General features: G+C 39.2%; 1 protein-coding gene across 3 annotated transcripts in view; it reads right to left on the bottom strand.

Moving 5' to 3' along the window:
- The window catches only part of LRP1 (LDL receptor related protein 1), a 337,681-nt gene that overhangs the window by 198,927 nt on the left and 112,818 nt on the right, over positions 1-25,936 (bottom strand). For all 3 annotated transcript variants that reach the window (XM_032212335.1, XM_032212336.1, XM_032212337.1), the window contains 3 exons: positions 14,212-14,331; positions 12,722-12,850; positions 11,877-12,140 (listed from right to left, as the gene is read on the bottom strand). In XM_032212335.1, the coding sequence (XP_032068226.1) occupies positions 11,877-12,140; positions 12,722-12,850; positions 14,212-14,331 (513 nt within the window). The remainder of the gene's footprint in view (positions 1-11,876; positions 12,141-12,721; positions 12,851-14,211; positions 14,332-25,936) is intronic.

Here is a 25,936-nt window from a genome sequence, read left to right as displayed (position 1 = left end):
GACCACATGGAAAATGCAGAAACTAGATCAGGGAGATTGGGCTCTCGAATGAGCAGTGCAACATGCCAATGTGTAAAAAATAAACAAGATAAAATGTAACCATATTGCTAAACTTTCAAAAACTGCCTATGAAAGAAAGAGGTTTTTTTTTCCAGCAATTCTCCTCCAGCTGTTTCCATTTTAATTATAATAATTTTAGGACAGGATTTCCCAAAAATTATGATAATAATGCATGTCATTATTAGGCATATGGTGCACACCTTGCTCTCTCTGAAAGAAAATATGAATAAAACTGAGCTAGTCTTTCATGTCTTCTGTGAGTTTAGGAAGTGAAACTTTTTGTTGTCAGGATCCTAGCTGCAGGAACATGTTCACAATATGGGACTAGCAGGGCAACATATCTGATAGTTCAGATTACTTTCCCAAGCTGATATTTGAGGGCACAGGGGTCTATATACACAGTGCGCTTCCACCTTCTTCTATATTCTTAATATAAATGCATTTGTATTTTCTTGCTATAAACCCGGGGTGTCAAACTCAATTTCATTGAGGGCCGCATCAGGATTGTGTTTGACTTCAAGGGGACTGGATGGACGTGGCCAGGGTGGGCATGGCCAGCTCGACGTCAATATTATTGGGGGCGCCTGTGGTGGCCCAAGCACTCTGCCAGCAAAAACTGAGCTCTGGAGGACTGTACACAGCTCCCCCCCCCCAAGCTCCATTTTTGCGGCCATAGGCACTAGGCATAGGCCGGTCCTTCTGTGTTTACAGGGCCACCCTGTGGGCCAGCTCTAAGCACCCGTCTGGCTGGATCCAGCCCCCAGGCCTTGAGCTTGACATCCCTGCTATAAACCGAATCAGTATTAACATGAAGTATTAACACCGCTTTATAAAGCCTTAGAATACTGCATCCAGTTTTGATCACCACATTGTAATGATGACTATCAGTGAGGATAATTAACCGGTGGACTGGCTTGCCTTCAGAAGTTGTCACTACTTCATCACTGGGGGATTTTTCAGTCACTTGTCTGAAATGGTATAGGGCCTATGTGTCAAACTGGATAGTCTCACATGACATATCACATTTTTTTGCCTTTGCAGAGCCAGGGTGGGTGTGGCCTGTTCATGATGCATCCAGCCTACGAGCCACCAGTTTGACATCCCTGGTATAGAGTCCCCTGCTTGAGCAGAGGGCTGGACTAGAAGACCTCCAAGTTCCCTTCCAGCTCTATTCTGATTGATTGAGTTAAGAAGTAGGCACGTGATGCATCACTGCTGCTATTGTTCAGTACCACTGCTGTGAGCGGTTGTAAATGACGGTGCCCAAAATGCAATCATGGGATCATACGGTATGTGACTATCGGTACTACAGAACCAGATCCTAAATAGCCTTGTTACTTCAAATGGTCGCTAAGCAACATATTATTAAGTGAGGACTATATGTAGGAATTTCAGGAAAATCATATTTACACATTTATATCCATATTGATTTTGTATCCATTCTTGGCATGACTTTACCCCAAGAATTGTGAAATATAGTTTGAGGAGGTAATAATTTTCTGTTAGAATCTCAAGGCTTCTGTTTCCAAGGAGATTTATTGACTCTTTGTCAGCTCAAGCCTATACTCCATATGTATCATTTGGTGTTTCTCACCTTAAGCAATTGGAGATGCTCTGGCTGGTTCAATTGATATTGAACAATGATGCATTTACTACCCAAGAAAAGAAGCAGCTAATAGGGAGCAAAACCCAACAGTCACAAGAAGGAACAGAACCAGAGTTTCAAACATAGTTTCTAGCATCTCTAACAGACCATAGTTGTGATGGTGTTAGCAAGCCACTGTCGGCGTCCTTGGATTTTAACCTACGGTGTTTCCATAAAACATGAAATATGTTCTGTCTGAAAATTAGGTGTTTAAGGTAATATAATGTTAATGTTATAATGTTTTTTTTTAATTCAAATATGGTTTGGGACTAATCAAATCTCTTAACTGGCTCTGGAAGGCATCCATTTAGGAAAGGCTATGTTAATGCTACCATGTTGTTGTTGTTGTTGTTGTTGTTGTTTGCTTTGCTACTTCATCCAAAGTTAAGCTGTATAGTGTGTGAGTTTTCCTGTCTGATCTAGGGAAATGAAAGATCAGTAAAGAAACCCCCAAATAACCATGGGTAATATCCATTTTATTATTTCTTTCCTTAGAGTATAAGGCCGATGCAATGTTTTAGGAAGAAATGTTGTGATATTTGGGGATGTTAACCCAGCCACTGAAATACAAAATTGGAAATCAAGTTCAACTCCTTTCTCATGAATCTAAATTAAAGCATTCATAATCCATGGGGATGCTCTATAAAATTCTTGGCTAAATCACGATATATTCTGTCCACTACATTCTCTCAATCTATGATTGAAGATGGGTCAAAGACGTTTATTCCTCTCATTACCCTCTGCTTTGCCTCAGAAACTCTATCATCCCACCTCTACTTAGAGAAAGCCAGACTGCCAACATGACCTTGGAACTAGGAAAGTAAATATAAATCATTTTAAAATCCATTCTCCACAAACAAAGCAAAAGCACTCACAAGTACAGCAATCCTCATGCAGAAAGACCAAAAGGAGAGAGGAGTAGCATATGGACCAAATATCTACTGTACATTCCTGAAATAAATCCAAAGGTAAGATAAAATGGTTCCAAATAGCTAGTGGAAAAAGAAAGTTATCCATAAAACAGCAGCAACAGACTATAGCAAATGTTATGAAATGCTAGAATACCAAGCTATGAGAGGCCAAGAAGGAAAACTGAGCATCATTTAGCAATTCTCTATGCCTTTTCATTGTCTAAGCCTTTTAATGAAAATATGTTTCATTCATTAAGAACCAAGCTTAGGATTCCCAGAAGGGAAAAAATATGTGAAAGCACTTTATGTATATAGATACAAACCATGAAATAAACCACTTGGGTACAATTGGAAAACGAACAAGGTTTTACTGTATAGACTATTCAGCCCTGAGCCAGGGACCTTTAATTTTCTGCTGGCAAGTGTAGTCTTCCATTTTAATCCAGAATTTGGAAGGTCTCTGCCAATGATATTCCAGATTTTTAAAAAACACACAAAAACTTTTCAATAGTTCAGAAATAGTACCGTATTTTTCAGAGTATAAGATATACCGGAGTATAAGATGCACCAAGATTTTGAAGAGGTAATTTAAAAAAAAAAAGGTTTTGCACTCTGCAGGCCACCCAAACCCTCTGCACACCTCATTTTTTGTGAAAAACGCGCCATGCAGAGAGTTTGAGAGGCCTGCAAAGTGCTCCTGGGGGCTGGGGAGGGCAGAAAAATGAACAAAAAATGTTTTTGCCCCCCAAAAAGGGCATGCATAGCCTTTAGGCTTGTAGAATGCTCCTGGAAGCTGGGGCAAAAATGAGCGAAAAACGGCCTGTTTTTCACTCATTTTTGCCTCCCCAGTCCCCAGGAGCACTTTGCAGGCCTCCCAAACCCTCTGCATGTCCATTTTTGTGAAGGGGCGGGGTTTTGGGAGGCCAAAAATGCTGCATTCAGTGTATAAGATTCACCCAGATTTTCACCCTCTTTTTTTGGGTGGGGGGAGGTTTGTCTTATACTCTGAAAAATATGGTAAGTAATTTTGAAAATTTATTATAAAATTCTTCCGTCAAAGAGCAAGGTATAGGAATGGTTGGATAGCTCAGCCGAAGAGCATCAATCAAAGAACATCAGTTCCCTAAAACATTTAGGGAGATTTTTCAAAACCCTGAAGAGTTGCTGTTTTCCAGTGTAGATTTAATTTTGAAAAATGCGGATTTCTCCCAAATACCTGCCAGGCACATGTCATAATTCACAGTTAGGTATATGTATCAAGCAAGCCTTATTTAAAGAAATGGGATTAAAGAAATAATTGGTGCTATTATTGTTAATTCCACTAAAATATTCACCTTTTTTTTAAAAAAGTGGTATGAGTAAAGGAGCAGAACAGCCACAAGAAAGCACCTTTCCTCATTCTCAAATAATGGGATAAAATAAAGGAAGACTACAGCCAAATTATATTTCCCTGCCTTGGGAATTTTTTTTTATTATTTTTAGGAAACATCCTGTGTAACCAACTGTCTCATTAGTATACAAAATGATTCCAGTGAGATCTGGCTGCTTTCCATGGCAGAGTAATTGCTTACTCTGCCCAGTTTTAATAAATAAACAAATATTAGTAGCAATGGACTTCCATAAAAGCTAATTCTCCAGACAATGAGGAGAATCTCAAACAAGCACCTGAATTATGATACTACAAAGAAGTCATTGTGTATAGTGGATTGTTTCTAGTATGAAAACCCTATGGCTTCCAAAGATCTCATTGCCCTGGGAGAGGCAAGGTACATCTTAAGTTGCAAGCCATATACTAGTCCTGATCAGCAGGTTGCCTGACATTGGCTACATCTATTATTTGAATATGGGAAGGAAGCTGGAAGTGGTATGTGAAGGGTTGACAATATTTACAAAATTCCAATTCCTTTCAACCATAATTAAAAGGCTGCAATTCCCAGAGTACTATTTAAAACTAACTTGTCTCAAAGCAACGTAAGTATTAATGTCCAGAAAGTATAAATTTATCCACAGCTAAATCAGCAGAGAGGTTAGAAGCTACACAACATAATCACAAGGATAGGGAACACTATCTGCCATTCACCAAATGACATTTAAGAAGTTCTCTCTTGTCACCTTTGGTGTAGCAACTTAGAATATGAGGTTAGAATCAGAGTCACCAGGTTGAAGCTCTTTCAGCCACACATTCTTGGCATTCTTCCTATCACAAATCAAGGTGACTTTGGACCAGCCACTATAACTCAGTCACAATCCACCCCATCGATTTAAGCAGGAGACCCAGAGTACTTTCATAGGCAGGATCTCAACCTTACAGATGGAGAATTCAAGCTATAAATCTGTAAGAGAAGTTTTTGAATTCTACAAGCAATGAGTGGACAAATTTCTGAAAGAACCCATGGGTTGGGTAATAATACGGAACTATAAAAAAACAAAATGCTAACATAAGGCCTGGTAGTTACATTAGCCAAATTTACTTAGACCAAAGCATTTACCGTTTCCTAGTTGGGAAATTGTGATTTCCTGTATTTTGCTTTTTTTAAAAAAATATTCAGTGCAGATTTAGCACTGCCTATAAACTAGCTCACTGTCACTCCTGGTGTTGCTGAACAAGATGTCAAAATCTACAAGAATGAGGATGCAAAGTTGTGATAAAAACTCTACCTGCTTACAGTAATCCTGTATGTACTGAAGCAGGCCATATCTATCTATCTATCTCTCTCTCTCTCTCTCTCTCTCTCTCTCTCTCTCTCACACACACACACACACACACACACACACACACACACACACAGGAAAAAAATGGTAATGATTTCAACCAGGCCACGTCTCGCTAAATGGGATAGTTTCAGGGTCTAATTTGGCTAAGGCCTATAGAGATATCACGCATACTAATAAAAAAGTGATGAGACAAGAACCAAAGCAAAAGAAAATAACTTTGATCCTGCACAGGGCAATTTATTTTAGTAAAAGAGCTAAAATTTGAAAATATGCAATGCACTGACAGTGCAATCTTGCTGTATGGAAGGGTTAAGTGTGGGAGCAACTATTAGCTAGCTGTTTGACTAGTCATATCAGAGGGATACATAAAGGTGCTGTCACAAATCAGCCCACTCATTATCTCAGAAGACACAAGAAAGCAAATGTTTTCTCACAATGTAGAGTTTAATGTTAAAGCACTTAGACCCATGTGGTTGCTACAGAAATACCTGAGCTCACAGTCATTTTTATTCTTACAGGCAGACGTGTTTGATTTGCCAAGGCCTGAATAGTCCTCACAGCTTTCCTAAGCATAGTGGTGTATCTGCAACATAGCAACGCTATTTTTGAACCTATTTCTCAAAACTCTGTATTATAGAATTTGCTTTTCCAATCAAAAAGGAAGATTCTACATATACATCTAGATAAAAATGTCGTTTCAATTTCTTTACTTTGATTTCTGGCTGCGACACTTTTCTCTGGTATTTAAGTGGCAGCACTGCTTTTATCGCTCAGAATTCTGGGAGTTGAAGTCCACAAATCTTAAAATTGCAAAGGTTGGACACCCTAGACATAGATGGAAAATGACATGTTCAAGTGAAATACTGTAACAAAAAGTAAGCCAGATTCTACAACAAAATGATGACACGTGGTAACTTTATGGCTTTTGATCAGGGCCTCAGCTACCCCACTAGCGTTTTCTTTATTTACCACAATAGCTTACTCTGAAACACCAGTTTTTGGGATATTTTAAAACAGTTTCCAAACATGAATCAAAAAGCGATCAGATACTGTGTTTCCCCGAAAATAAGACAGGGTGTTATTTTCTTTTGACATCCCTTCCCCCAAAATATTGCTTGGGCCTTATTATCGGGGGGGGGGTTATTGGTTTGGGGTTGCCAGGTGGCTGCTCTCTTGCGAGCGGGCGCCCGAAGATCCGGGCACAGCCTCAGGGGCAAGCTGCTGTGTTGCGCTGTCGGAGCAGTGCAGCAATGCAACAAAGCCGCCATGAGGTGACCACGCTCATGAGCAGCTACCCGGCAACCCCCCCCCCTTTCTAGCCAGGCAGAGCGCCACTCACCGACCCAGTAATATCCCAAAGGCGCTGAGCCTCGTGGCGCTCTGCCCGGCTGGAAAGAGAGGTTGCGCGAGCGCCTGTTACACCCCAGCTCATGTGCCTCCCAGCCTCACCATGCCCTGTGCCAGCTCTCCTTCCAGGGCCAGGGCACCAGCGCCATTGCACTGCCGCCATCGTGCTCTGAGCATAACTGGCATCCAAACTCCGGAGATCCGCTGCTGAGTCTTCCAGCAGAGGCCGCTCTGGGACTACGCTCTATGGTTGTGGACTGGCTGCAGGAAGATTCTCTGTCCCACCAGAGTCTTCCAACAGCCAGTCCACAACCATAGAGCGTACTCCCAGAGCGGCCACTGCCAGAAGACTCGGCAGCAGATCTCCGGAGTTTGGAAGCTGGTTATGCTCAGAGCATGGTGGCGGCGCAGGGCTGCGGCAGGGCCACGGCGGCGGCGGGGACCTGGCCCTGCAGGGAGAGCTGGGCCTGGGCATGGTGAGGCTGGGAGGCACGCAAGCTGGGGTCAGAACAAGTGCTCGTGCAACCTCTCTTTCCAGCCGGGCAGAGTGCTATGCGGCTTAGCACCTTTGGGATATTACTGGGTTGGTGAGTGGCGCTCTGCCCGGCTGGAAAGGGGCATTGCTGGGCGGCTGCTCATGAGAGCAGTTGCCCAGCAACCCCCTGCTCCAGCTGGGCACAGTGCTACCCACCAACCTAGCAGTATCTGAAAGGCGTCAAGCAATGTGAGCGCCTTTGCCCCCCCTCCCCCCGGCTCCTGCGGCTTTGCACCTTCGGAATATCACTAGGTTGGTGAATGGTGCTCTGCCAGGCTGGAGGGGGGGACCTGCCCAGGGGGCTTATTATTGTGGGAGGGCATATATTTTTGCCCACAGGGAAAATATGGCATGGCCTTATTATCAGGACATGTCTTAATTTCGGGGAAACACAGTAGTAGTACAAAAAAAAAGCTATATTTGTTCCTCTCTCTTTGTTGTCTACCCATTCTGTTCTATAATATTCTCCCTCTCATCCAGATGTTGTTGTTTTGTCTTTGTCCTTTTCTCAAGAACAAAGGAACATCTGAACCATTACTTGAAGGAATAAAGTTCGTGAAGATGGAGCTTGGTACCACTCAAGTAGAAGTAATCATGGAGCATCATATATTATTCTTTAAAAGACGTAAATAAAAAGCTTAGCAATTTACATGTTCTTCCAACTGCATTTCCTACTACATGTCACAAATGAATTGCAAAGACTGGCATCTAATGCTATTGCAGCTTTCCTGCTTAGGGTTCTGCTATGACGTATCAGTTCAGGAACAGAGTGTAGAAACAGATGAAATTTTGGGAAGACCTGTATATGTCCCGTCCCCCCGCACCCAAATGCTCTGTTCTACTTTAACATCAGTTAGTAGCTGCGGGGGATATGTCTATTAAATAAGAAAATAACTAGCAATTCCTCGATCAGGAAATAGGCTTGTAGCTGTTCTCTTAAACACTCAACCTATCCTTTCAATATATCAAGATGCTAGGCAACAGCCCAGCACAGCCGATATCCTCTTGATACCAGACACAGGAGAATGCTAATCGCCTCAAGGACATAGTTGTATTTATCCTGGTCATCTATAACTTATTATTACCATTCAATGACCTTTTTCAATATTTTATGACTAACCAGAGCTTAAGGAGCTAGAAGTATGTCATTGCCATCTCTTCCTTCAGATTTAAAGGATCCAGGTTATTTTTGCTTGGCAGAAGAATGAGGATAGACAGCTGTTGGAGAGATTGGGGGCGGGGGGGGGGGGGAGAGAGATGGGTATATTTCTGTCCTATTCCTATTTCTTCTAAAATTGAAGAATAAACCTGAAAACTTGCTACCAATTCTTAAAATGGTACAATATCTAAAGAACCGAGAGGCACATTCACAGCCCAATGTAACAGATTAGTAACTTTAAACTGCCAGGTCTGTTTCATTTGAAGAAACAAATCCAAGGAGAATTTTCAAAGCAGGAACTAGGAAAGGACCAATTGTGTTAACATAAATCAATACCAAGTTCTTAGAATATAAGCATAGTGACAAATTTCTGCAGAAACTCCACAGGCAAATCTTGCTTGGCTGGACCCAAGATCTATCCCATTTACAGGAACAGATTCCCAGGTGGTCTCTCATCTGACAGAAAGCCACCACAGAAATTGAGTGAGTGGGAGAGATATAACCCATTGAAAGAAATCCACATGGCCTTCAGTTTCTATCCCCACAAAGCTAAGCTACAGAAGTGAATGGAACAGGGTGAAGAGAGCAGCACACAGAGAATTCAATGTCTGGTCTACTTAAGCCACAGCTATTGGCAATAGCAGAGATTCATCTTTTGTTAAGGCTCCTTCCTTGCCTGCCTGCTATGAAAAAGATCAAGCCACAAATAATTAGCAACATTTCCTTACAGCATCAGAGCCCAGAAGGCACAACCACAATCTGCACGTCTTATTCTGTATGAATCATCCCGATTTCCAAATGGCTTGAGATTATATTTTTGCATCACTATTTCCAAGTTGAGAAAGAGAATCTATTTTGCAAAGGTTATTCAGCACTAAACTAAATAATAAGCAAAAACAATACACGGATGTCCATTGAGCAACCCGAACATTAATAAGGAATGTCTCTGAAATTTCACCATTTCCGGGTTTTTGGGTGGGGAGAGAGAACAGAAAGGACAACAATGTCACTGGAGGGAGAGTGAGAGTATGCAACACACCAATGAAAAAGTATATATTTTCTATGTTAAAATCATATATATGAAGAATAGTTCAGAAAATTAAAGTCTTAGCTTTGCCATGGAAAGTGACTGACAAATAATTTAGGCAGAGTTTTCCAAATTTTTCTGAAATTTGGCCACATTCCTAAACTAGTCTAGTCTATTATTAAGAGGAAGGCAAGATAAACTAGTTTAATCTAAATGTGAGATGTTTTCTTGTATGGAGTACACATAGAACATTGGTGAATTAGATGCCAGGTGTGGCATGGGATACTAAAACACATCGTAGCATTAGAATAGATATACAGTTTTGCGAGTATATTTTTGACTTTTTCTGTGGATGGATTTAGGAGGAACAACTTTACCATCAATTTTTCTAGGCCACTGACTTCCTAACACAATGTGACAATGAAGCAATCAGACTGCAATTGCACTTTAAATATGGATCAGAGAGGGTCTCTACGCAAGGAGCAATCAATCTATCAGGATCTTGGTTCATGAAAAAAAAAAAATCTAACTTGGCTTCTTTTCCAGCTGGGACTTAGGAACTCTCTCCTGTTCAAGTGTCTCCCAAACCTCCTGTATTTGAGAACTTTTAGACAAAAAAGATGCATTGTCAAAAGAAGGCACAGATGTATCACACATCAAACTCCATTTAAGACTTCTATCTATTCCTTTAAGAACCTATTTTAATCTTTGCCTCTTGCTTCTTTTTCTATCCAACAATACTTTTTTTATAAATTATAGGATGCTGTGAGTTTTCCTGGATGTGGTGTAAGAAAGTTGCCTTGACCCAAAAAATTTCACTTCCCAATGCAATAACTGCAAAAAAGAATTTCAGACATCTGCGGTGGCTCAGCACTTTTATTTTTACCCATTCTTAAATGGATTTAAATTGCAGGGCATTATAGTCCTAGCAAGCATACCATATTCAGAGTATGTATACACCAGTCCACAGTTTGGTATCCACTTATCGCCTACATATGTCAGAATTGTCAAAGAAGATACCGGCCTTGTTGCTTCAGATTCAGAAACCATCAAATCTGTGCACGTCCTTTTCAAGAAGAAATACTCCCAATCACTAAAAATAAATACAACTAAACTGAAAAAAATGAAGAATCCAAAGACTCCATCCAATCCCTGTGAGATACAGTATATAGTGTAGAACAGGGGTCCTCAACCCCTCGTCCATCACCCAGTGCCAGGTCGCAGCCCATTTGCAACTAGGCCGCAGAAGTGGTGAGCAAGCACAAAGCTGCATTTGTAAAAGCCGCATGCACACAAAACCCACCCCTTTTCCCTCCCCCCCTCAACACCGCCTCTGCTGGCTACCAAGCCAGGAAGGTTGGGAACCATTTGGTAATTATTTTGTCAGCTTTTTTTTATACTGGGCCACTGAGTGATCTTCTCATATATACATTTTGGAAGATCTCATTCAGAATATATTTCAGGTTATATTTCTTTTCTATTCTACTAGATATTCTCTTTAGGTCCATCTCTTATTTGTACCTTTTAACAAAATAATAATCTAAAAATGTGTTCTTTATATCCCAGACCATATTATACACTTCAGTCAACAAATGAGACTTGAGAGCACAAGTAAATTTACTCAGACATGATTGAGAAGTTGAAGATAGAACTGTGAAGATCTACAATTCCCTAATCCCAGCTCTAGATTAAAAATTATGGAGTGTCCACTCTGCTACAGTTATTTCCTTGGCTCTCCACTTATATTTTCTTAATCCCCAGGCTCTGCAGTTTAATCAGGCATGAGTTTTAGATTAAAAATAAAGGCCATCACATTTTGATAAATTAAAAAGATTAAGAATTCTTTATGATGATGAAGAATATTCATCCCTTGTGGACTGTTTTCCATTCTTTTCAGGCGAGATTTCTTCATTATAAAACATAAATATGCAAATAACTTCAGGCCTATGAACAGATATTTCCCAAATGCTTCCTCTTTTGCTTCTCTGATTCATTTCAGTTTGTGATAAAATAAACATCAAAAAGTTTTGCCAACCAGGGAGATACAATCCTATGGTAATTGGGCAGGTGGTATAGGAGCCATAGGATTCTGTGGTGTTTCCTGTTCCCAAATGGAGATTGACAGAGAGTGAATTTGCTAAGACATCCTTCTTCAGATCTGTCCAGTAATAGAAAGAGTGGGAAGGAGGATTTCTGCAGGAAGATCAGGAGCAGGTAAGGGAAGCTATGGGGGTTACTATATCCAAAATATTTTTCTTTCACAGCCATATGTTAGAATTAGAAAACTATAAAATCTACAACAATTGGCATAAACCAACAAGTATTACACACACAAACCAGAATTTTAGAAAATCAACCATATTACTTCTTTCTTTAAAGTCAACCAGCCCTTTGTACCTTAAGCATCAGATAACGCTCCATAAGAACAAACTGTAATTCTATTTGGTGGTATTGAAATAGAATAAAATGCTACTTACGATGCAAGTTGAGAGAGATGTTGATAGTCCATTCCTCAACAAACCCTTTGAGGTTAGGGATTTTGGCACATTTGAGGACCGTCTGGGAGGGACTGTCACCAACATGGATCCAGCAGACTGTATCTTCTATATAGTTGAAATCCATGGCAGTAGTCTGTTTGGTGCTAGTTGGGCTGATGTTAGGGACAGGCCCACCATTCAGGTAGGTGGCCATGATGTTCTGAGAATTGGCAATGAGTAGGATGGGTGGTCGTTCTACTGGTTCTGAGAAGAAAAGAACATCCAATGGAGAAGGATAATCAAAGGGAAAGTCACATCAGTCTTCAAAGAGATACAGAGATAAACTTTCCAAATGTGCTTGCAAAGGAAACCTCAAAGTAACAAAGACCAGCAATGTGTATACAGGATGAGTTCTTTTCAGTAACATTAAGAAGACCAACAAAACCTAGGGGGAGACTTTTAAGCAAGGGAGATCAGAAGCAGATTCTCCCTATCACAAATCAAAAAGTATGCACAAAAGAATGCAAAAGAAGCACAAATTGGGTACTTGTGCTTCTTATAAAAACTGCAAATTACTAGCAAGCCAATTTCATTCAAGGGAGTAAAATTCAAGATTTTAGGAGTACAGAGCATTTCATGTTTATTAACATTTTCAAAGTTTCTGAATTTTTTTTAGACAAACTGAGTAGTCATTTTTGCTACAGAAACCAATAAAAACAAATAGCTGCATTTTCACCAGACATACGTATATTTTTAAGAAATCAAATGAAGCTTTGGCACTTAAAAATAAAGTGGCAGCCATGGCCTACAAAATATTCAACCAGGAATAAAAAGAAATGATGTACCATTCTTGGCTTTGCAAGATTTGTGATCAGGCTGGAGCAGATATCCCTCAACGCAACTGCATGTGTAGGAGCCATTATGGTTAGTGCAGGTTTGGCTACAGGTACCATAAATAGAACACTCATCAAAATCTGATGGAATTAAGCAAAAAAGGACAATTAAAGAACATCAGGAGAGAAATACTTATTTTAGTTACTGTATTTACTAAATTTACACACCATTCAATCCAAAGCATCTTACACAAAGAATAATAAAAAAACATTTTAAAAAACCAACTAACAAAAGTGCCCAGAAGAAGAGAAATTCAAAGTAAAAATGATGAGTAGTAGTAGTAGTAAAAGTAGTAGTCTTTGCCTGTTAAATTTATATCCATCCTTTCCTGCAGAATATCAAGATGGCGCACACACTTTGCTCCAATTCTCCTACAGCAACAGCCACTTGTCATCATTGACATGGTGTTCCACTACCCTGGGGGGGGGGGGGGGGCTTTGCACAGATTTCATTTTTCATTTTTCTTTCTTGCATCTTGAAATCTATTTTCAAAATCAGTTTTATTCTTGTTTGATAAATCTTGTTCTTCTTCCATAACATTTTTAAACATAGCCTATAAAGGTAGACACTCTTAAAATTAACTTTTAGGTCCAATGTGTGTCTAATATTAAAATATTTTGTTTCATTCTGTATTTTGCAAGTTGACTTTGAGCGATCTTCTCTTTAACTGTAATCTTTAATTCCTACTAGTTCTCTATTTTTAAAGCCCTTATTTTGTTATGTCTTTTTTTTAACAATTCAAAACAAAAGCATTTCCCATGGACATGATTATTTATAATTAGTTCCAAAATCTTATTTCAAAATTAGCTGTCCTCTTAGTAAATTTATAACTTTCTAAAATCAAATTTTTGATCTCCCTTTTGCTATTTATTAAAAAATAAAACTTTAAATATAGTTAAAGCTTAATTTTCCTAAGAATTGAAGGAAATTCACCTGGTGCTGTAAAACCTGTCAACCCAAAGATTCCTAACAGCTGAAAAGCAATTAACAAGCAATTACCCAAAGTAATTAGAAAAGGAACCCAATGCCTTTTCAAACCATGTCATGGTTTGAGAGCTCTAAACCCAATGGAGACTGCTATTTCACAATCTATCCTCAAAAAGCAATTGTATGGAGCACTTGTGGGCAATCTGAAGTTATCTCCTTATCCAGAGAGGAATTACTGAAGAGGCAGTGTAATTGCTGGCTCTTCCTTCTGCCCCGGTCATTGGCTCTGCTTGTGGAACATCTTTAATCCATTCTTTCTTCCACAGAAGTCAGTTGCATCTCACATTTGTCAAGACATGTTGTGATACGGGGGAAAAAATCTCTGAATAAGCATCTTAGAAATTGCAACAACCAATTTATCATTGTTCTTACCCATGAAGAAAGGAGGGAGAATTTATGAATGAAGTTTAAGGAAAGCCAGTCAATGTAGCCTATTTGCTCATTTTTCACTTACCTTTGCAACTTTTCCCATCTTCAGCTACCTGGGAGGAACTGTTACAATAGCATGTTGGTCCACTCAGAGTTGGGACACAATGGTGTTGGCAGCCCATACTTGAACAGTTTGCCAGAAACTCTAAAAAGGAGGAAAGGTAGCAATAGTACCAGTTTAGAGATATAGAAGGAAATTTAACACTGCAGCTTTTCAGCAAACTTGACTGGTAATATTATATATCCATTTCTCTTTTGCATTAATATTCACAGAAAACTCTACAAGAAACTCCAAGGTTTACCCTCAGCTACTGTAAAACCTCTTCAGGTTCATCTTAAAGTCCTGCTAATTGCAACACAAAAATGTCTTACTATTTTTAAAGAATATGCCTGCCAAGCGCAAATGAATTGTTGTGGTTCCTGCTGCCATGCCCTTTCCCCTCTGGTTGCTGGTCACTGCCCAGCATGCCCATTTGGCTTGGGCTAATGGAAAAATAGGACACCTGGTTTCTGTGGAGATGTGTGTTCCTATAATGCCTGACCTACACTTTGTTCATGCATTCTTTAGGCATTACATGGGTTCCTTATAAACATTGATACAGCTGGTCTTCTGGAAGAACAACAGATTCATTAAATGTTCATTAAAAAAATCTAATAAACCTGTGAACTCTTTAAAAAAAGATGTTGGTTAAACTAGAAAACAGTGCAGTTTCTGTCTCATCTAAGTGGATTCAAGCTTTGCTATTGTTTCTCCGAACATGGGGTTTTTAAACTTCATGCTTTCTCTTGTTTTAATTTTTGGAGGCCGAACTAGTGTCATTCTGCCTCCTCTTGTACCATTGTGTGCATGTCAGGCCTGTCAAACTGGTGGCCAGTGGGCCGGATGCGTCATGCATAGGCGACACTCACCACGCTCCCCAAAGGCAAAAAATGTTGCAACACATCACGATAAATCACATGACGCGATCATGTTTGACACCCATGGCATATGCCATGGGATATCTCCAGGTGCAGCTGATTACAAACATTTGCTATCGGCATTGTTATCCTGCTTGGAAATGGAGTGAAATTAATAAGAGTTATATCAGAGTCCTTTCCTAACCAGGTGAGTGAAAGATTAGTATACCTCTATCCAAAGACAGTTCAGATAACAGGATAGTGAGGTGGAAGACAACGAGAATGAAACAGGAGAGAACATTCTCAATGCATTGTGTATCTCTGTCTGGCATCATTCTGCAGTCATCACTATTCCACTGGTTGTCAGCTGGACTCTTCTGGATACAGGTCTACCAGAAGACCAACTAGCTAGCGAAGACAAGGACATTCCTAGGCTTGAATTATCTCTAGTAAAACTGTAAGAAAAGGGCAACTCACAAGTCTTATTACTAAGGCAAATAGGAGTTCAGCCACCAGGGTACCACAAATTATGCCACTACATTTTTTTTTGATGACTCAAGAATGAGAGGAATGCACAAGTAACACAGTTGTATGGAAGAACTGTTGTATGACTTGTTGTGCATGTATATTGATTCTACAGTGTAGTATTCAGGAAAAGCCTGGCTTCTATGGAGCACATAAAGTAATTTAGATTCAATTGCTATGCCACTTAGTGTTCATACATTTCAGCTATGTCACTCTGCATTTCAATCATTCTTATTCAAAAATAATGCAACTATGCTATCTTTTTGCTATGGAGTCTTTATGTAAATTCTTGTACTACTGATTTATCTGCATTTCTTAAATTATAGTTTTTAAAGCAGATTTTTAATTCAGAAAGTCACCAGGATATTAGCTCAAGCAGGAGTTCACAAGTTCTATAGATCCAAACAACTTAGGCTCAGCCTTTAATGAGCCCACCTCTGGCTGATGAAGATTAATCAATCAGGCAGTGAAATAATCAGTCCAACACTGGTTTTCTATGCCATTCTGGATTTTCCAACAAAATTAATATTGGTTAGTGCTAATATTTTATCAGATTATCCATATTTTGCAATTTGGCCCTCTTCTGTTAGAATATGTATGAAAATTCTTCACTTATTTAGATATTCCTTTACTTATTCATTTTGACATTCAACTCTGAGACATTCCAGTCACAGTCCTGAAATTAACATTGTATTATCCGTACACTTCATCCTAATAGTATTAGGATTGGGATGATTACATATTCTCTTTTAGAATGTCTCAGGGAAATTTCCTATTTCTCAGGGTACCTCAGCAATATTTATTTTAAGAGTTGTACCAAGATAGGGCATGCAAGAATGTATGGATATTGAAACATCCTCAGTAATGTGTCTTCTTGAGCAATTCAATGGTTTCATGACCTCCCAACGATGGATTCACCTCTAGAATGCTAAGGTCAAAAAGTCTTGAATATCAGCCAAAGGGGCATTTGAAGGAGGCAGTGCCTACAGCAAGGTTGCCCTTGATATGTCTGGCTTTCATTGTTAATTGCTACTAATGATTGTAATATATGTTTCCATCTGTCTGGTGTTCCCCTAGCATAAAGAGAAGACAAAGGGGGACCAATAATGATTTCTCCAAACAGGTCTTTTTTTTCTATTGTCCAAGAATCAATAACAAGACAATTAAGGAGAGTTCGCACAGAATGTGGAGATTTCCCCAAAGTATGTAAGTATTATTGCTTATTCCAGAATATAATAGCACAAAGTCAAAAAAGATGAAAATAAAATGCTGAGAAAAATGAGACGTTGTACGTCACTTTTTTCCTCCAGATCGAAAGCCCAGGTCTATTCTCTGACATTCCAGGACTATATATTCTCAAACAACATGAGGCTCAAGCTGAGGTCAGCAATCTTTGAATTATTAGGGGCTATATCGTGCTTAAAAGATGTCCAATGACTCTTCAGACAGATCATCCTTTATTTTTTTTCATTCATTTTTGGAAGAGGGAGGTGGTTTTACAGATGGGGATTATACCAGTAGGATACAAACCACTTTAATCCCGTGTTTAATTACTGCTATGTGCTCTGAAGAGCTGCCACTGAAATTCTGTGGCAAAAGGGTTGAACCTTAGGGACCAAATTTCAGGTTGCCTTTGTAAGGAGAGAGAGATTGAATAATTTGACTCCCCCAGGGCTTCTACTGCTATTTCTATTTGCTGTTTCAAGGTAAGAGCCATGGTGGCATAGTGGTTAGAATGCAGTACTGCAGGCTACTTTGCTGAATGCAGGCTGACAGCAGTTCAGCAGTTCGATTCTTATCACCTCAAGGTTGACTCAGCCTTCCTTCCTTCCAAGGTCAGTAAAATGAGGACCCAGACTGTTGGGGGCAATAGGCTGACTCTGTAAACCACTCGAAGAGGGCTGTAAAGCACTGTAAAGCAGTATATAAGTCTAAATGCTATTGCTAAGATAGGGTACAGGTTTCAAGCTCTTTAGAATTTACAACTGAATTTATGCAGATCAATCATGGGGTATTTAAAGGTCTACTAAAAAAATGCTGGAGATAAAGATTGCCTACCCTGGATTAAGTAAGTGTGACCTAATTTGATATAAATGATCAACCCTAAGATTCAGAAGCACACCAAAAATGAACTGGATATGCAATCATTCAGAAGTCCTGTTTTATTTTTGGGTGAATTGAACTAAAAGCAACATGCTTGCTGCCCGTGAACATCCATTAAAAAAAAACCAAGGATGTTCTTGATAGCCCTACCTATAAAATCTCGTGCCACCTTCTAAATCTGCAATTGAGTCTGCACCCTGAACAATAATGATGCCAGGGCACATTTATCAACTTTTACTTAAACGCAAGTACTATTAATTATTAGATTAGGAAAGACAAAACTCCTGGCCATATGGAGGTTTTCTATTCATGTTCCGGGGCATACAAGTCGAGATACCTAGCGTATCTTCCTGTCCTAGATCAGAAGAAGAAAAGGACTATAGTAGGATGGCAATGTACATAGCCTAATCCCTTGCATGAGTTTTACTCTAGGTACAATTACAGTGCCTAAAGTATATTGAGTTCACTTCTACTGTGTTGAGATTATCTGTCTGTCTTCACATCAAAGGGATCTTCACGTGTTTGCTTTAAACTCCCATGGCAAGTAAGAAGATACAACAATATCAAACCAACTTCTTGAATGGCCAGCAAGTCTCCTTATTCCTTGGGCAAGATTATCCATGTATGACAAACTTCCCAAAAAAGCAAAAAGTATATACTTGTCAGGCAAAGGGCAAGCTTTAAGTCCTATTTATGTGAGCTTTACTGGAGCTGATACTAACGAAAGATCGCTGTATCCTCCTTTGAATAACTATTGCTTCTACTACTCTTCAAGTTTAGCAGGACTTATTTTTTCTTTCTTGGACTTCAATATTATATCTCCAAAATCCACTACATGAGTACTGTCTTTATAGACAAAGATGCCTCCAAACGGAAGAACATATTAATAAACCAAATGCATACTATTACAGTCGCAGGCTATTAAATGTAGGACCTTCAAGTCCAAGCAATTGCTATAATCTCAGCTTTCAAGAAGATTCTGAAAGCCAACACAAGTATACTTAATTCTCAGTCAATCTCAGCATTATCTGAGTACTTGGCAAAACGGCCTTTTAATTATCTGAGAAATACCTACTTCATACAGTAGTTTCCAACTGCACAGATGCTTGTGACATAATGATACCATTCAAGTCACAACATAAAGGAGGAGGAAATGTACCAAATTGCTGAGAACACGTTCAAATGAACAGCAATAAGATAAGCTTGCCTAACTCTGATTAATAAATAGAAGCAGACTGGACTGTGGCATTTGTGGCTAAGAAAAAGTGATGTGCAACAATTGGATCCAAAGCTTTTCTGTGGCTATCCTGGCTAGGAATTCTGGAGGGCATGACATTGGGGAAAAAGCTATCCTGTGGTGTGAAGACAGGATCATATAATTAAGTCCCTCCCCACTGGCATGCCTGCAACTGTTGAGGGGTCTGCTCTCCTAAAGTGTCTGTCTCATCAATAGTCAATCTGCCAGATCATTTACAATATCTAACTCTGCATGTTTGGCTTTCTTTTCTCTCTTCTATGCCTGTTACAGCAAGTCACTTATATCAGAGATAAACACACACACACACACACACACACACACACACACACAACTTTTTGGGCACCAGGGATCAGTTCCGCGGAGAGAGGTTTTTCCTTAGACCAGAGAAGGTACAGTTTCGCATGCTGCCTGCATCCCATGGATGGGGTTTTGCTAGTTTGCACGGCCTGATTTCTGGCATGCTGAGGACCGGTGCCAGTCCACAGATTAGGGGTTGGGGTCCCCTGACTTAGATTCTGTTCTTTATAGCCATAGCACTAAAGTTTTACATGCCGCATCATAGTGCTTTACAATGCCAGCATATTGCCCCCAACAATCTGGGTCCTCATTTTACAGACCTGAGAAAGATGGAAGGCTAGGTCAACCCTGAGTTGGTCAGGATCAAACTTCTGGTTGTGAGCAGTTTACCTGCAAGACTGCATTATAACCACTGCACCACCATAGCTCCTATATATTCAGCACTTAAGATGCTAAGAATGAAAGTATTCCCACATTATCATCATATGAAATGATCCTTTCATCATCATCATCATCATCATCATCATCATCATCATCTGAAATGTTCTTAAATAAAAATAAACAGAGCTCTCCAAGAATTAAAAACTCTTGTCTGATTTATTTGCAGATTTCCCAAGTGTAGTCAGGTACATACACTTGACCACACAATAGTTGAAGCTGCTTGTACAGAGGTGTCAAGTGAAACATGTACTCTTATTGCAAACCTCCATTCCTTGTCTGAGACCTTGCTTAAATGAAATATATATTCACTGAAACTTCACACGTTTCCTGATATTTCATTCCTCCTTTATAAGCTTCATCAAACAAATGTCTCACAGCTTCAATACAGAGCAAACCCTATCTCAGTTATTGTTAAAATGAAATAATGAACATTTGAAAGGTTAAAAGCAAGTCTACAAGCATAACACACATTCTTATGGTCTGTGCAGATGCACAGAGAACAAGATTTCTTATGCCTAATTTTTGAAGCTGGGGTCCTTGTTTAGAATGCTAGACATGCAAGTCAGTGAATCAAACACTAATTTAGCTTTTTTTACATGTTTCAAATAAGCTGCTTTCTTTAAAGAAAAAGCCCAGCATGAATGCATTAAATGACTTTTTTAAATTGAAAAACTGCTTTTTTCTAGAGAGAAATGGCAAAAGAGGCCATATGTCATCACTTGGAATAAGCCACTCAACTCAGCTGGCTTTTGCTGCAAACAGAAATACTTTGTTCACATACATCCAAGCTAGATTCCTTTGTTCCAGTTATATCTTTCTCAGTGTCTTCTTTATAGGGTGATATAATTTATTTCTATACCAGTTCTTGGCCAAAATGTCTCCATAGATTTTTATGAAGACTGAGGGATATACAAAAGTCAAAGAATGCAATCAAATGGTATTTGATGTTGAAATCTTTTAAAATGGTAATATATCAGTGATATATTTAAAAATAAAATAAAAATAAAAATGTGTGCCTTTACACCTAAAAGCAATATCACTGAAAACATACCAAACCATTGGCTTTGGGTGGTCCATACTGAACTGAAATGTGCATTTTCATTGTTTTGATCCATAGTCACAAAGAAGCTCAGCTTTATTTCCCAAAAGTGCTTTTTTTCCGAAAGGCAGCTGGACTTTCTTGTTTGTTTGTTTGAAAAAGTTTCATTTCTCATCCAAGAAGCTTCTTCAGTTCTTGGATGAGAAGTGAAACATTTTCAAAGAAAAAGAAAACCCAACAAAGTCCAGTTGCCTTTTGGGGGGAAAAGCACCTTTGCGACAACCATGATGTGGATGACTGAGAATGTCCATAGACATTCAGCTGGATTTGTTACTTATATGGTTTAAATGTGGTTATTCTAAATCAAAATTGTGGAAAAGGCCAAAATTGAGGAATCTTATAAGCATGGTAACATACTGAAACATTTAAACACTGTTTCATAGTAGGATCTCCGTAAGTATCTCCCTCAAAAAATTTGGAAATCTGAGATGCTGTTCTCATTTCTTGTAGTAGTTAGCAGTTGAAGGTAACAAAGATTGAAAATACCCTCACTTTCATCCTAAGGCAAGTAATAGGGATGCTCTGAGGATCATCCAAATAGCACCAGCAATAGCACTTAAGACATACTCTATATCACTCCACAGTTCTTTACAACACTCTCTGGGTGGATTATAATGTCAGCATATTGCCCGCAGAGATGAGATCAAAACATCTCAGTAAAATTGTGTTTTTTTTTATTCATTGGTATCCTTTTGAATAAAAACCTTCAGTGATTTAGGATGTGATGACCTTGCTGTTGAAGTCCTGCCTATTTCAGATGGAAAAATGCTGCTGCTTCCTCCCAATCCTCTAGTTTATTTAGAAGATATTGGACATAATGCTTGGAGGAAAGGTCTCCAGGTTTTGTCTCTGCCAAATGTCTCAGCAGAACTTTCATCATCTGCTGGTTTATTTTCCTCTTGGAAACCAAATGTATATTTTATTTCATGTATACTTAGATTGAACCTCCACTAAGCCTGGAAACTTGATGAATGACTCGCAGTCACTCACTCAGTCTCAGCCTGATCTATCTGATGAGATTACTCATGGTGGTGAATGGTGGTGATGGTAAAATTAACTAGGCCATTGTGAGCAAATTTGGCAGAAAAAATGGATGAACTTACAATGTACACAAGCAAATAGACATACTAAATCAATTTGCTATTGGCTTGTAAAAACAGAAAGCTACATTTTTTTTTTAAGGGAAATGTTCAAAAAATCAGAACTGGACAAATCACTCCCCCTCAGAACTTTTTTTGGCAGCAGCCAGCAGAATTGCTCTTCCATTCACTCGACACTAATGGAATTACACACAATAAACAACATTTATTAAACCTAGGCCATCGCCACAGCTGTTTAGAAAAGAGTTGTTCTGCCTTACCCTCATTGACAATGGCAGGAGGGCTTTTATATAAGCTTTAAGCAAACACTCCTAGGAATTTTCTATTTGCTGAGCATACACATTCCAGCAGAAGGGGTGGCGGCTATCTTCAGAGGTTGCTGATGGACACTGAGCCCATCCAGCCTCTCCCCAGAACAAGGGATTGATTGCTTTCATCTTTTCCATGCAAGTTACAAGCACTGTATTCACAGCTGTATAAGCAACTGTCCACAGGCTCCGCCACAGGGAAGGATCTCAGACTGGAGCTTCATGAAGTTGTCAACACAACTGCATGGTGGCTAGCAAGCTCTAGAGGCCATTCTGCATGACCCTGCCAGCACTGGCTCTCCCATAATATAACTCTTCATCTCTGCAATCTTAATCTGGAAGATGGATGATGCACAGATTGCCAAACAAAAAGCATACTTCTTTATAACAATACAGAATGGGGATGCATTTTAGTGCATGTTTGTTTGTTTGCAGAATGTACACTGCTTCAAGAATGTATAAAGGTATCTCAAATGACTGTTTGAAATGTAAAGAAGGAACTTTTTATCATCTATAATGGACATGCAACAAAACAAAGAAATATTGGAGTAGGATTCATATCTTAATACAGAACATTATTAAAGTGAATATGAAGCTGAAAACCAGAGAGTTTTCTTTTAGTTCTAATGGATAAAGACTTCCAAAAAAATGGAACTTCGATGTTATATATGTTGATGACAGCAAGATTACTTTACACACAAAAATAGAAGGAAACTTTGATTCCCACAATGGATAAATAGCTGCAAAGTTGATGGAGTCAGGAGAGATGGCTAAATTGACTGCTCTGATTAAAGAAGAGAATACACTTAATTTTATTTCTACCTGGAAACTACTTTTGGACTTTGTGCTTGAGGTGGGAAAAAAATTAAACTTTGATTTAGGTTTTTGCTGATTAGGTAGGTTTTTGTTATAGAAATGGCTAGTATATATTATTATATAAAGGTAAAAAGCTGTGGCTGTATGTTATTACCTTATTCTACTGCACCAAAAGAAGTTGGGAGTCTATGTTTTTTCTTTCTTTTTCCCTTCTACCCTACACTTTTCTCCCCTTCCCCTTTTCCTCCCTCATTTTGCCCTTATTTTCTTTTTTTCTTTGTATTTTATATTTATATTTTGATTAACTAATATGTTGAAATCAGAATTTACACTGGTTCAATCAGACTGACTATGAGAAGAGTACAGTTCTCCAAGTCAAATAAGTCAAACAAATGCAACTACAGCAATACAACCAAAATGAAAAGCCGCAAGATACAACCCAACTACAATCAGTTGGGTGTTAAACAATCAAGAGTAAAACAAGAAAGAGAAATTGCCAACTCTTCACGCACAGGAATAGCTATAGCAACCTAGCCCAAACATGGAAGAATGAAGTCTTTACTTCTCAACGGGAGTAGGGGGCATTAGCTGTGGGAGGGAAAAGCTGTCATTTTTTAAAATTTATTTATTTATTATTATTTTTTAAAAAATTAATGCCACTTCTCTCACTCAACTATAAAATCCTCCCATGCTGTCTGGTGTATATGCTGATAGCCTTGCAGGATTCACTGGGTCTGCAAAGTCCCAGTGGAAATTTGATAGTAGGAAGATGTTCGCTCACCTCAAAGCTCCCAGGGGAACTTTCCTGGAAGTGAGAGTCTCAGGATATCTGAGGGGTACCAGGATGTGCAAGATTGATAGAGGGAATAACAAGCCTAAGGGCTAAACAGAGAAGATTCCCCATTGGGGGAGAACAGAGAGCCAAGCTACATCCTCCCTAGAATTTGCTATTTTTGAGATCATACAGAACCCTTCAACACAGCAGTGTTAATCTAACTGAGGATGACCCTTGGACCATCCCACACATTTTCCTCTCTCCAAAAGCACTTCACTAAAAGCCAAACAGAACAGACATAATTTTGCAATTGCTGGCTGCTTTTAGCTTCATGTTCAGCTCAAAGGAATGATTGGATAGATAGCCCCTCGCCAATATGGCTGCCCTTTAGCAGTGAGGTGAGTACCTTGACCCTTACAATGAATCCAAATGGAAAACAACAGCTTGTTTACGTCCTGTGAAAGGAAGTTGCCTTCTGGCATAAAGAACAGTGAAATAAGGTTTTATGTTTTCCAGAGCTGACACTTGTGCCATTGAAAAGAAAAAGATGCTAGTGAAGTCTCATCTTGAGAAGAGGAAAAACAACAGCTGAGCCAAGACAATTTAAAAAAAAAAAAAAAAACAAATTGGGAACTAATGACATCTCTTACAGTCTGACACACATCTGGTTTATTCTGGCCAGGAAAATGAGAAACCAAAACTGATTCACGGCTGACTAGCCTATTTTGTTCCATAAGTCTAGACCAGGAGTGGGGAACTATGGTCCTTTTATATCCTGTGGACTTCAACTCCCAGAATTCTTGAGCCAGCATAACTGGCTCATCAATTATGGGAGTTGAAGTCCACAAGTTGTGAAAGGTCCCCACCTCTGATCTAGACAAATCTTCAGAAATGCCAATGAATGCCCTGCAATGAGGCAGAACCCATGAAAGTATGGTATGTAGAGGTGGTATTCAGCAGGTTCTGACCAGTTCTGGAGAACCGATAGAAGAAATTTTGAGTAGTTTGGAGAACCGGCAAATACCACCTCTGACTGGCCCGCCCCCATCTATTCTCTGCCACCCGAGTCCCAGCTAATCGGGAGGAAATGGGGATTTTGCAGTAACCTTTCCCTGAAGTTGGGAGGGAATGCAGATTTTACAGAATCCTTCCCCTGCCACGCCCACCAAGCCATGCCTTCAGAACCAGTAGCAAAAAAATTGAATCCACCACTGATGATATGGCATAGCTTTACTGATTAATCAGTTAAACCTACAGTATCATAAAACAATAGGCATCAGCCACAGTAAAGTAAAATGAAGATCCGCTAAAACAGTAAGATAGACTACAATAAAAGATAAATGGGTGAGATAAAAGAGTGTAGGATAAAATACAAAAATATAAAACAAGATTACTAAAATATAAAGCAATCTGTGCTTAGATGAAGGCATTACCTTTACATGCTGCCCCAATGTGTTCAATAAAATGTGTTCTCAGTTGAACAGTCCTGACTGTAAACTTAGAGGTTCTAGTGCCTAAATATGTGTTTGGCCCTGAAGAAGATAAAATGTTTTACTGCTATCCTAATGTGTAGTGCTGCCATGTCCTGTCTCTATATACACTGGGTCATTGCTGGGATATATAGTTGGCAATTGAATAGGAGGAGGGACTCAACGTCTTCTATTTCTGGTGCTCCAGTTACAGGTGTTCTCTCAGGGTATGGGACTTGGTGAAATTGTCTCTAGAATCCAGCTACTCATCCCTTGTTCTGGAAGATCTATTCTGTGGTACATTACTGAGTCAGACACATTGTCCATTGTTTTTCTCTTTCAAAATATCTTGTAGTCTTGGCCAGCCATTTTAACAACCACATGTTTGCAAGTGCCTCAGTGACAATTTGGGCATTAACACCCAAGACTCTTATTTAAATATGCCTTGGCCTGGTAACTGGCTGAGAGTAAATACTTTGATGAGCTTACCTAGTTTGGTAATGAAATGTCTTCAAGAAAACAGCCAAGCTCAGAGAGTACCAAGGACCTCACAATTAAATATTGAGTTACAAATATTCCCTTCTATCAGTAGGTACTGTGTTGATAAACTAAACTAAGAGATGATTCTAGGAAAAACAATCCTCTCTTGGACCAGACTGAGT

Source organism: Thamnophis elegans, chromosome 2 (assembly GCF_009769535.1).
Source record: "Thamnophis elegans isolate rThaEle1 chromosome 2, rThaEle1.pri, whole genome shotgun sequence".
Lineage (NCBI taxonomy): Eukaryota > Metazoa > Chordata > Lepidosauria > Squamata > Colubridae > Thamnophis > Thamnophis elegans.
Note: the sequence above shows the minus strand (reverse complement) of the source record. Positions and strands in the feature narration are given on the sequence as shown.